Source organism: Thalia democratica, chromosome 2 (assembly GCF_965202585.1).
Source record: "Thalia democratica chromosome 2, ktThaDemo2.hap1.1, whole genome shotgun sequence".
Taxonomy (NCBI): Eukaryota; Metazoa; Chordata; class Thaliacea; order Salpida; family Salpidae; genus Thalia; species Thalia democratica.
The window spans coordinates 53,843,935-53,856,187 of NC_139166.1; the positions used below are offsets into that span (position 1 = coordinate 53,843,935).

Genomic DNA, 12,253 nt, shown 5'->3' on the forward strand with positions numbered 1-12,253 from the left:
TGTAAGGTAAAGTTTGTAAATGAAAAAGGTTACAAGCAGCCTTAAACTAAAATTTTAAAAAAGTAAAAAAAAATGCACAACACATCAAAAACTTGGGAAGCAGTCATTTAAATTGAATTTTGTTTATAAAATTAAAAAGTACTAAAAAATTTAAAAAAATTATGAACTGAATATTTATCTAAACAGGCAATAGTAACAAATGAAATAGTTTTTCAAAATACAAAACATATATTATCTATAAAGTCAGGTGTACTACAACAGGAAAAAGTGTTACACAATTTAAAAAATTGCAACAAAGTCATGCTTGGGTGAAAAAATAACATTATTTTAAAACAACTAACACAAAAATGCAGGTGTAACAGAAAAGTACAACAACTAAAACAAAAATTTTTAAATGTTGAAAAGGGTATTTTTTTAAATTTTTACAAATAATAAATATAATTTTTTTTTTGTTATGCTTGTTATAAATTGTTAAAAAATAAATAAATGGTCAAAAGTTACAACTATAAAAAATCGACAAAGTGGTTTTACATTAAATGTTAGAAGTACTTTCTAGTTATTCTGTTTTACAGTAATTTTATTTTTTTTTAACTTATCTGAGGTTTACTGAAGAAGAGATTAATCCATAATTATTTTAAACATTTAATGTAAAAAAACAACATTATCCATTTTTGTAACAATAATAAGAATTTTAATTAATTAAAAAGTTTTAAAAATAATCTATTTGTTTATCATGATATGTATGTGAGGAGCAACTAAACAAGTCAGCAGTGAAGATAGTAAATTAACAGAATGATTGCTAATTATGTTGCTACCACTAATGTGTTTCACACTCAACGAAGGTTGCGATACAACCTTTCCTTTCACTTTGTCATAACCTGTTTTTATAAATTAAGTTAGTATAAATACATACACAAATATGTCATGGTTCTTTTGTTCTTGTTATCTTGTTTATTTTCACGACGATTTTGAAAACGTTGTGATATGATTTTGAAACCCCTTTAAAATTTACGAGACCTATTAGTAATACGCATTTATAGTTTCATGTAAATTGGTTAATAAAAGAAATTTGTATATTCAAAGATAAAGAAAAACTAAGTATTCATATCAAACCTGAATACTGAATAGTAGCGCCCATTATTGAATCCACAACTGAACCAAACAACCCACTTAATGTTGAAGTTATTAGTATTTGGTAGTTGAACCTGTTATGAGTTTTGTTGTTTTACAGACAAGCAAAATATTTTTTTTAATTTTATGCTTTTATATAACTTGTTAAATCTCGCTTAAAACCTGTGTTGTCTGTAAAAAAAATCATGTAAATGTTTAAGCTTTTAAAATGTGTAAAATATGTATTTACGAAAAATTAATTTAAAACGTTTTAAGAAAAAATTGTTGTTGAAAAATGTTATTACATACTTCGTTTATTTTTATCAGAACTACACAACTCAAACAAGGAAAATTACTATGCCTCTTTTGATCATTGAAAAAGATGCGTAAGACTGATGTTTATGATGAAATAGTTATACTATTACTACAACAAAAAATGTGAATTTACAACTTTATTTAGTATTATTTTTAGCAGCTTTGTATTAACTTAACGAATACTAGTTTAGCAAATAGTAAAAGTAGAAACTATGAACAGACTAATTAATTTATATTGTAATTGTAAATAGGAGTGAAAAATAATAATAATTACAAAAATAATAATAAATGTAAAACTTGTTTTTATTGAAGTCGTGAGTGCTTACATTTTACAATTTACAGAATTTTCTAACTATAAAAATGTTAGAAACAGTTTTAAATGTCGACTTAAATTACTTCTACAAGCTACTACTCAACTTAAATACAAAGTTACCTTTGTTTAAAACTAATAAAAATAATTTATATATGCATTTACAGTTAATCGAAAACTAATTTGAAACTGACTTGTTAATAAATAGTAGCATAAAAGTACAATAGACTAGTCCAATGAATAGGCCACCTAACAAACTTGAAATTATTCCAATTACAGATATTCCGCCGTTTGTACCTTTAATTTATTTTATTTTATTTTTTAGGTAAGACTAAATTAAGTAAAGTATCACAGCATACCAGCTGTTGTAAAACTAGTGTGAATATATTTTTAAATCAAAAAATTACAATTTTTTTACATTACTTAAAAAAAAGTCATGATTCAAAATTATATGCTTTACTTTTCATATTCCAATCTTTGAAATTATTTGCTAAGACTAAAACAAATTATAAAACCCAGTCACATAGTGCGCCATGAACAAAAAAATAGCTAATAATTTCAAATAAACTCTAAATTAAACTTTCTGATGGCCAAGGTTTTATCAATATAATGGATCAAAGTGAACAAATAAATATTTCTAGAATTAAAGTTATTAGATATCAAGTAACATATTTTCCAATTTTTTTTAATACTATTTGTCTTTAGAAAATTACAATTTAGAAAATAGTTTGTTAAAATACTAGAAAAGTAGATTTTAAATATATTTCAATTATTCTTGTTTTCTAACATTTGTAAATACTTAGTAGATATAAAAAGTTTTGATATAACTTTTATTTTAAAACAGAAATTTTTTTTATTGTTTTTTTCACTATTTCTCGAAATGCAAATATGCATTTTTTACAGATGTAAACAAAGCTTAGATTTTCAAGCGCTTAATGATATTATTATGAATACACAATACATTGTGAAAACAGCTAATTGGATAGACAAACAGCTTGCAGCAAAAACAGAATAAAAATTGCTATTATTCAAAGTATTTAATTAAAACTTTGGCTCTCCGACAGTTTTTTGCTTAGTTTGAAACATTTTCTTGACAAAAACCAGAGCTACCAGACAATTTACCTTTTAAGGATTAGAGAATTTTTAATATTTTTACTTTTTATAGCTAATTTCCGCCCATTGTGACATTATTTCAACTCGAAAGACAACTTTTTACAACCAAAATACGATGAAAACGAACCAGGTGGAACTTTCTTTCCGCTCGTGATTAATATGCAGGAGTATTTATTGAAAGCAGAGCCAACTTCACTGGCCCATGTGTCAGCACACACGCTTGATATCGATCCGATCACCCCCACTGATAACCATGAGCTGTTTGCAATGTTTGTATGATAAGCTTTGTACGATTAAACATTTATAAGAACACGACTTAGAACATAAAAAAAATAAAAACTTCTGCGAATCATATGTGGTTTTATATATTAATACTAAGAAGATAAAGATTTTAATCACTAGTTTTTAAGTAAGTATTTTAAAGTAAAATAATGGTTTTAATAAGTATATACTTTATAGTAAATTTGCATGGCACATAATTAAAAATTTTAACCTAGTAAACATAAATTTATTCAAAAGATAGTAAAAAAACAAAAACCTTGTAAAACTTTTAGAGTTGGGCGAAAGATCAACATAAGTTTCAACACATCCAACTTGCATTATGTACAGTAAAGAACAGATGACTGCTGGTAAGGAATTGCATAAAACATTCATAAAAGATCTTGGCTCTGTAAGTGTATTTAATGTTTAAACATTTTTTTGATTTTTATGTTTTAAATCTAACAGAGGGTTGCCACTCTTTGAGATAAAAAAATCCAACCTTAGTTACATCAAGCTAGCATGAATTTATGAGAAATTTGAAAAAATAATGTTATGAGCAGAAACCGGGAAAAGTTGATATTAATCAAATTCAAACACTTAAAGTATATAAACTAGCCTGAGTTTTTTAAAAATATTCAAAATAGCCGGAGTGCGTGGCAACCCTACAAAAAATACAAAAATGAGTGTAAAACTGATTCTTATTCATTAAAATTTATGAAACTTTAGCGTATTTAGTTTTTTACGAATAAATTTAACTATTATTTTTGCAAACTATTATATATAAAAAATACGAAGCACCTGAAAAATTTCAGTCTATACAAGAGTAGCTACATTTTAAAACGCTGCCTATTACATTTGTTTCAATCATAATTCTTCAACATTTATAATAAAGCCAATGCTATGTTATAAAGCTTTTAATAATAAAAAACACAAGTGTTATTTGATTAATCAATATAAATCGAAAAACTATAACAAACTTTTTTCAGCTTCTTTGTCTTGCTTAGCTTTAACGTCCTGCTTAAACTTGGTTAATTTTGTCGACGAAAGATAAAATGCGAAGAGCATTGCAAAGAATGAAAAATTTGCCATCATCAATGTAAATCCAACCAAGAAAGCTGTAGAATTAAATAATTTACAACAAGTTCCTCAAGAAATCTTTACTAGTCTTAAAAACTGTAGAACTATAGTTGGAGCACATAAAATATTTAAAGTAAACTAAACTGAGAAATAAAAAAAAGTCTTCTTTATAGATGAAATTTTTATTTTTAACAGAAGCTACAAGAAAGCATATTTAGTTCATGATAAAATACTGACAAGAAATTAGCTCTGTACAGAAAAGTATCTATCTAAAACCAGAGATGTCTAGAATTTTATCTTCTGGTTCAGGTTTCAAACATAAATATATTAACAGTCCCCAAAACTTTCTTTTTTAATTCAAAACAAAAATACAGCGCATGAGTAAAGTTTTTATTTTAACAAAATATTAAATACTATAAAATACTACTAAACTGAAAAAAAGAAGATAATTTAGTAATATAAATAAGTCGATAAAGGTTCACTTCAAAATATCAAAATTTATACAATATGGCTCACGGGATACAGTTTGACCATCCCTGTCTTAAACAATATACTAATAATACTACTAGTTGATTTTAAAAGTACATATCAAAACAAAGAACTCACAAAAACATTTTCAAATAAAAAATATGTATAAAAACTTTTAAAATTCGTTACAGACGTTAAGTTAATTAAAGTGTTTTGAGTAAAATTGAAACTTTATATCAAATTAGATTTAACATATAATATTATAGCCAATTTGTACTTAACCTTTTCTAATTAAAAAATATTATAAATTAATAACAGTTTTTTTAAGTTAACTAACCAATAATTGCACCAAATGTATCAAGTGATTTTCTTCTAATTGACCTTATACTTGCTAAGAATGGTAGAAATGTTGCAGACAACAATCTATATGGAGATACTACTAGATCTTTTCCTGGAAAAAAATATAAAAAATATCAACAAATCTTGAAATCAAAGTTTAGAATATCCATTAACTTTACTTTGTCTGCATATAAACTTATATCTTTTTTTTGCATTCTTTATTTTTAAAAACTCTTCAGAGTATGTAAAACTAAGCCTTTTAAATACAATAACTGCGTTAACTCACCAAAATAAAGTTTGAGAGGAAATAGAGCCAACCAGGAGTAAACTGCCATTGGAAAAAAACATGTCCAACAAAAAACTGATAAGATAGCTGATGCTTTTATCATTTTATATTCTACTTATGCTACAAATCACATAGAGTTTTAATAAAAACTTTTCTGTTACTTTAATACATTAATAGTAATAAATAAAAATTGAAGAAAAAGAGCAGTAATTGGAATACAGCTTATTTATAAAACTTATATTTATTATTTATATATATAAAACATTTAAGCTTCTTTTACAAAGTTCACAGCATAAAAATGTATTGATATTAATGTACTAAACATATTTAGAAAGTAAAGACAGTGAATACTTGCCACATCAAATGTCACAGTGTAAGCAATATTGGAAAAAAGCATAAAATAACAACTTGGAACCAAAAAGCATAGGCTAGATTTTACAGTGTAATACATTTTAGCAATGACATTTAGCTTAAAAGAAAAAAAAAAACATAAAAATAAGCAAGTTTTGTGCTTTTTCAGATATATTGACAACTATCCAGTTTATAACTACTCATCGCCATCATTGCTAAGAGAAGGACCTCCAAGTTGGCTTGTAGCCGATGAAGTCCATTCGGAAGGTGCAGCCAGAAAATCTGGTAAAGTTTCCAAACAGACGACTCCTTGCTTTAAGGAAGGTCTCCCTTGGGTCCTGCCTGTGTGTATTGAATTAATAAAATCAAAGAAATCTACAAATCAAGCTTTAAATGTTCAAAGTAGTTGATATATTGTGATAAAACAAACGATTTAACTTAGCTCGATTAGCAATTTTTTGCAATAAAAAATGACCAAACTTTAGATTCAATTATTTTCCTTATGTTTAAAGCTAAGTAAGATTTTTTTTTATAGAGAACGCTCCTTTGCCTTTAATTAAAAAAAAAGATTCATTAGATTGGGGTTTGAATTTTTTAAAGGGCCCCTTAGAAAATGTTTCATATTTCTTTTATGAGGGATTTCATGTTCAATAAATTATAATTTCAGTAAAACGTGCATGGGTCACGTGTTACATAAAAACAGTTTAGATTAAAAAAAAGCGTGGGCCATTTAAAATAGTCATAATTAAGTGTATTAAAATAAGTTTAAAAAAAATTCCGTTACAGTGACCGTTAGAAAATTGAAGGTTTTTTAAATTAACAATCTGGCATATTTGTATATATTTAAAAAATATTAGAAATTAGAAAAAAAAAACAACAACTTTTGAGAACACAGCAAAGTAAGTATATTAAAACAAGAATGTATATAAAACTATATTTTTTGGCTAAAACATCCGCTAGAGTAAAATTTCAAGAAAAAAAAATTTTAAGGGGCCCCACTCAAAAATTCAAACCCCAATCTAATGGATTTTTTTTAATTAACAAAGGAGCGTTCTTTATAAAAAAATCTTAGTTAGCTTTAAAAATAAGGAAAATAGTTATATCTAAAGTTTGAATTTTTTTTTAAATTGCAAAAAATGCTAATCGAGTTAAGTTAACGCTCGTTTAAAACAATTCACAAATTTGAGTTTATTTAAATACATATAATAACCTAGTTATTAAGAAAAAAACTAGTCTTGAAATAAGAATACATACGTGAATGTAATGAAGGGCTTTTTAGTGAAGCACAATTTAAATTCAAATGCTCACATTACTTTTAACAAAATTTCAAACTTTATTCAAAGTTTATATTCACACTTTGTTTATGGACTTATAATTAGTTGTTACAAATAAATGAATGTTAATATAAAAATAGACTTCAAATTTAAAGTTTTGATTTAACAACAAACATGCAACTATGCTTAAAAATAACTAGAATACTCTAAAACAATCTTAGTAGTTTTGTAGTTTTAGATGGCCAAAAATACTAGAGTATATTAAAAACTAACCAAGTATTTCCATGTGAGCATTTGCTATGAGTAGTTTTCCATTTTGTTTTGACTTAAGTTTTATTTTTTCAATAATTGAGCCAACTTTATTGTCAGGTGGGAGATATTCTATCATGATAGTTATATTTGTGCCTTCTGTATGAATTTGTTTTAAAATAAAAAGCAACCTTGTACTTTTTGTGCTGATGATTTTTCATTTAAAAATAATTTATGCATCCTGATTATTTATTAGAAAGTTTACTTTACAAATTAGATTTTTTGGCATACAGGAACAAGTAATATTACAAACCTTCATTGACAGATTTTATTTCTAGCCCAGGCGCTAAAGTTTCAGTTGTTACAGAATGACCTAGATAATTGACTGGAATACACAACCTTATTTCATATCTGTAAAAGCATTTCATATAAATCCTTAGAAACATTGTATTTGAATTTTTAGAAAACAACGAATAATAAAAAAATCTAAAATATTGGAAAGACATAAATAATTATTTAGATTGTTTAAATAAATAAATGAAAAACAACCTGTGGTAAACTTGAAGAAAACCAAAGTAAACTTCAATAGTACCATCAGGTGTAGGTGCAGAAATTTTGATTGACCCAGTACCACAAGTAGTTTCATCGGTGGCCACAGAAAATGAAGCTCTCTTTTCTGCTGGTTTCCTACTTGTGTTGTCAATAGACTTGGATTTGTTTCTGAGCATACTGGTTTAATTTTTAAACTTCTGTGATTAAAAAATTAAAATTAAAATTAAAAAAATTTAGTTATTTTGTATAACCTTTTATAAAAGACTATATTTTATTTACTGTTGTATTTTATAGTTTGGAGCTATTTTTTTATTAGCTCAATAAGGCAATAGGGATAGTACAATCTGTTTATAAGTATCTTATCTTGTAGACTTTTATCGAAGATCTAAATAGTTTTTAGGTCTTAGTGAAATCCAAAGTAACTTTTAAGGTATAAGATAATAAAAATAGAGAATTAAACAGGTAAATCTGCAAATTAAAAAAAAAAAAACTTAATAGAAACATTTGTTATCTAGAGTTCTTATTTTTTATTATTAATCACAGTCTCTTACTGTATTTTAAAAACAGTGTCTTTAAAACATTAGAAACAATTTTTCTAAAGTCTTTATCAAGACTTTTTAACTAGATAGTAATTTAGTTTCTTCAAGTCTGAAATCTTTAACTTAATTACTTAAAAAACAGAATTTAAAACACTTTTGGTTTTTTATAATTATAAACTATTAAAAAATATTATATGCAAAAGTTTTTACAAAACTAAAAAACTTGCAATACTTAAGGGCATAGGGGGGGGGGGGTAAACACCCTTTTTTGGTTTTTGATCTTATTTTATATAGTTTTTACTAAGCTACAAGATGCTTTTTACAAATTTAAAAAATTCAAAATATTTTTTGAGATATAGCCGGTCAAAGTCAGAGGCAACAATAGGATCCTTATGGGAGGCGCAAACTAAAACGGCAAATAACTAGAAATCACTAAAAATCTATCTCCTCCTACGTTTTTTGAGATAACTACCTCAAATTTTTAGGAAATGTTCCTTGCAGTATTTAGAAAATTCTGTCGGAACAGAATTTTTAAAAATTAAAAAATAAAAATTTTATAACAAAAAAAAAAAAAAACTGTTTTTTTTGTTTATTTTTTATATAAAATTTTTATTTTTTTCAAAATTCCTTCCGACAGAATTTTCTAAATATATCAAGGAACATTTCCTGAAAATATGAGGTAGTTATCTCAAAAAACGTAGGAAAAGATAGATTTTTAGTAAAATAGTCTATTTTTGCCGTTTTAGTTTGCGCCTCCCATAAGGATCCTATTGTTGCCTCCGACTTTGACCGGCTATATTTCAAAAAATATTTTGAATTTTTAAAATCTGTAAAAAGCATCTTGTAGCTTACTAAAAACTATATAAAATAAGATCAAAAACCAAAAAAGGGTGTTTACCCCCCCCCCCCTATGCCCTTAAATAAAAATTCTTTTACTATTTACAGTACATTTTTTAAGCTATTTTTATAAAAGTAAACATCAAAGAACTAAGAATGAAATTTTATAAAGCGTTTTTTACACAAAACAAAGCTTTTATATAGAAGTTATAATTTTAATCTAATTAAATCTTGTAACTTACCTCCTAGAAATATTTTTTTTGATAACATTTTTTGTTTTGCTTTAAAACATTTATATTGATATAAGTATAATCTAGCAGACATAGACAAAATTTTATTATGAAAATTTTTTCAAACTATTGAAAATTTGTCCATAAAATAATCTGAGTTTTGTATTACTTTAATCTTATCTGTTGTTTTTCAGTGGTTTTTAATCAACAATATTTCAATGTTTTCCAGTGTAGTGGCAACCCTTATAATAGATTCTGTAAAGTAGTCATCTAGCCTTGATATAAAACTCTAAACAAATATAAACTTCTATAATATACTTAAAACAGTATTTAATCTAAAATACAACATCAATGCTTAATCAAAATCAAAAACAATTACACTTATCAAAGTCTATAAAATAAGAGATTAATTTATTTGTATAGAGATGGGCTATTCTTTTAAAAACTAGGTTCGGTTCTATTCTGTTTTAATTATATTAAAATTTATATAAGCTTAAATGATGCAAATTTTTGCCGTTTTGAAGTATAAAAAAAGTCTAAAAACACAAAGTTTATGTCAAAATTGTAGACTACAGCAACTGCTAAAAGAAACCTTAAAAGCTTTTATGTAAACATTTTTTTTAGATTTTTTTGATTTAGTGTTAATTAAATAAAGCAAAAATTATTTGAGCAGCATTTAAATCAAAAATATATTATTTCTCATAAAAAAGGCTGCTATTCTTTCCAAAAATCTGTTGGTTTATTTAAGGCAATACAAGATATTTTTAAAGGGAACAGGTCACTTTTGCATTAATGGTCATTTTTGTACAAGCGTATTAAAATAAAAATTAAACAACTAAAAAAAAGTTACTGACCAAGGGTAAGTGTTAGTGGTAACAGTGATAAAATAAATAAATAGAAAAGTTACAAAACAAAATAAAAACTAGACAAAAAAAAAAAAAAAAAAAAAACCGTCCGAGGGTAAAGCTTAGGGATAACATAGATAGAAAAAAATATAAACCTAATAAAAATTATCAAAAAAAACAGGAAAAAAAATTATAAAAATATATTTAAAAAATATAAAATAAAATTTACCGACCAAAGGTAAGGGTTGGGGGTAGTGGTAAAAGAAAAAAAAAGTCAAAATAAAAAAAATTTACTTTTTTTCAATTTGTGCAAAAGTGTCTCCTTGTGCAAAAATAACGCGCGTGCAAAAGTGACACCCACCCATTTTTAAAAGGTAAATATCTCAAATAATAATTTTAGAAACATATTTCTTTTTTATACTTTTGCAAATATAAGAAGAATTGTATATACAAATTTACAAAAAAAATATTGATTGGGATATGACTATTTTTTCAAATTTTTAGAAGCAATATTTTGATACTTAATTTTGTTAATTAGACTTTAGTTGTAATGAATGATTTGCTTTTAATGAAAGTTTATGATTCATATCTATGTAGTGCCAAAAAATCAATATTGCAGTGAAAATAACATATTGATGATTGTGTGAGAACCTATTTTGATAGAACTCAACATTCTCAGAAAAAAAGCACCTGTACTGAACATAATAAAAAGCATGTTTATTTGATAGAAATATTTTAAAAAGAGGGTGTAACTTAGTGACTAATTATAAAAAAAGGTTGAAAGTCTAAACAAATATTTTTTGAACAAGATATACTAGAACTAGATAGTCAACAACTAAGTTTATATAATGGGAATAATTTTCTTAGTTAAAGCGTGGGCAATGTAGGACCAAACAGACACATATGACGTACATAGTTTTTAGGCTGAACAAAGCTTGTGCAAATTGAAAAAGTATTTTTTTAATGTATCTTTAATTTTATTTTCAAATGCACAGTAATAGTTATTTTATAATTCATTACAACTTAAAATAAAATAAGTAATCGTTTTTAAACTAAGCCCAGTACTTTTTTACAAAAGATTTTATTTGGTAAATCTTGACTGACTGGAAAAGTTGCCAACCCCCATTTTAATCTATATATATTATTATTATTATTGGAGTTTATTGCGCAAAGATGGACTCGGGCATTAAAACCCAGCCGCAGACATGGTAACAAGCGTCCAAATTAAATATATCACTATCAAAAATCCCCGTCAGTAGGATTTTTTAATCTCAAATGTAAATAAACTTTTAAAAATAGTTATTATAATTAATTTTAAACTTAAAATAGATTTTTTTATTATGAAGATATCAAAATTAATTTAAGCTAAAACTTTTTTGTTTCATCATTTAAACTTGTGATTTATTTTTTAGCCACAATTTAATACTTTATAGTTATTTTTTATAACAATTTTCAGCCTAAAATTTACAACTCTCTTTTGTGGACAAAACATGCACAAATAAAAACTATTTTTAGTATACTGTAAGGAAAAAGTTAAATTATTTCTCTAAAATTATTTTTTCTACTTTTTATTGATTAATAAACATTTTAAAACATTTAAGTCTAATGTACCTTGAAAATTTTATGTATTAAACTTTATTAAAAATTTATACAAAAAAAAATTAATAAATAATAATGTTGAATAAAAGGTTTAGTTACAAAAAAAAAAAGTTTAGAATTTTTTTTCGTTCTTTTTAAAAACTTTAATCCAAAAATAATTTATTAAGAACTTCATTTTTTGTTAATTAAAAAAATACTAAGGTAATATGTAAAAACATTATTATAAACTGATTTACTTTTACAACCAAGGTGTTAAAATTGTTTTAGTACATTGTAAATTAAAACATATGTCATTTAACATTCTAGTAAATTTATAACAACAAAAGTAATAAAGATTAGCTGATGTAATTTTATCCAATGTAAAATATGAGAAAAAAAGTTAGCTATATTTTGTTACTTTAGCTTTCTGGTTACTATAGCTATAAAACAGCTGTAAATAGTGGTTTTCAAATTTTACCATGCCTGCCCAGCCGCTTAAACAATACACACGAAAAAAGA

At 25.0% G+C, this 12,253-nt stretch overlaps 2 protein-coding genes across 2 annotated transcripts; both read right to left on the bottom strand.

Annotated features, from left to right (window-relative positions):
* Positions 1–356: 356 nt before the first annotated feature.
* LOC145829381 (transmembrane protein 19-like) lies at positions 357–5,426 on the bottom strand. Its single transcript, XM_082937152.1, has 8 exons — positions 5,280–5,426; positions 4,992–5,105; positions 4,087–4,224; positions 3,387–3,516; positions 2,976–3,106; positions 1,930–2,032; positions 1,114–1,205; positions 357–878 (listed from the first exon to the last, which is right to left on the bottom strand). The coding sequence occupies exons 1-8, from the start codon at positions 5,380–5,382 to the stop codon at positions 721–723; spliced, it is 969 nt and encodes a 322-aa protein (XP_082793278.1). The 5' UTR covers positions 5,383–5,426; the 3' UTR covers positions 357–720.
* Positions 5,427–5,613: 187 nt separating this feature from the next.
* Positions 5,614–7,898, bottom strand: LOC145829935 (uncharacterized). The gene is made up of 4 exons (XM_082937821.1): positions 7,703–7,898; positions 7,467–7,564; positions 7,178–7,312; positions 5,614–5,972 (listed from the first exon to the last, which is right to left on the bottom strand). Exons 1-4 carry the CDS (start codon positions 7,879–7,881, stop codon positions 5,827–5,829), a joined length of 558 nt encoding a protein of 185 aa, XP_082793947.1. The 5' UTR covers positions 7,882–7,898; the 3' UTR covers positions 5,614–5,826.
* Between the last annotated feature and the right edge of the window lie 4,355 nt (positions 7,899–12,253).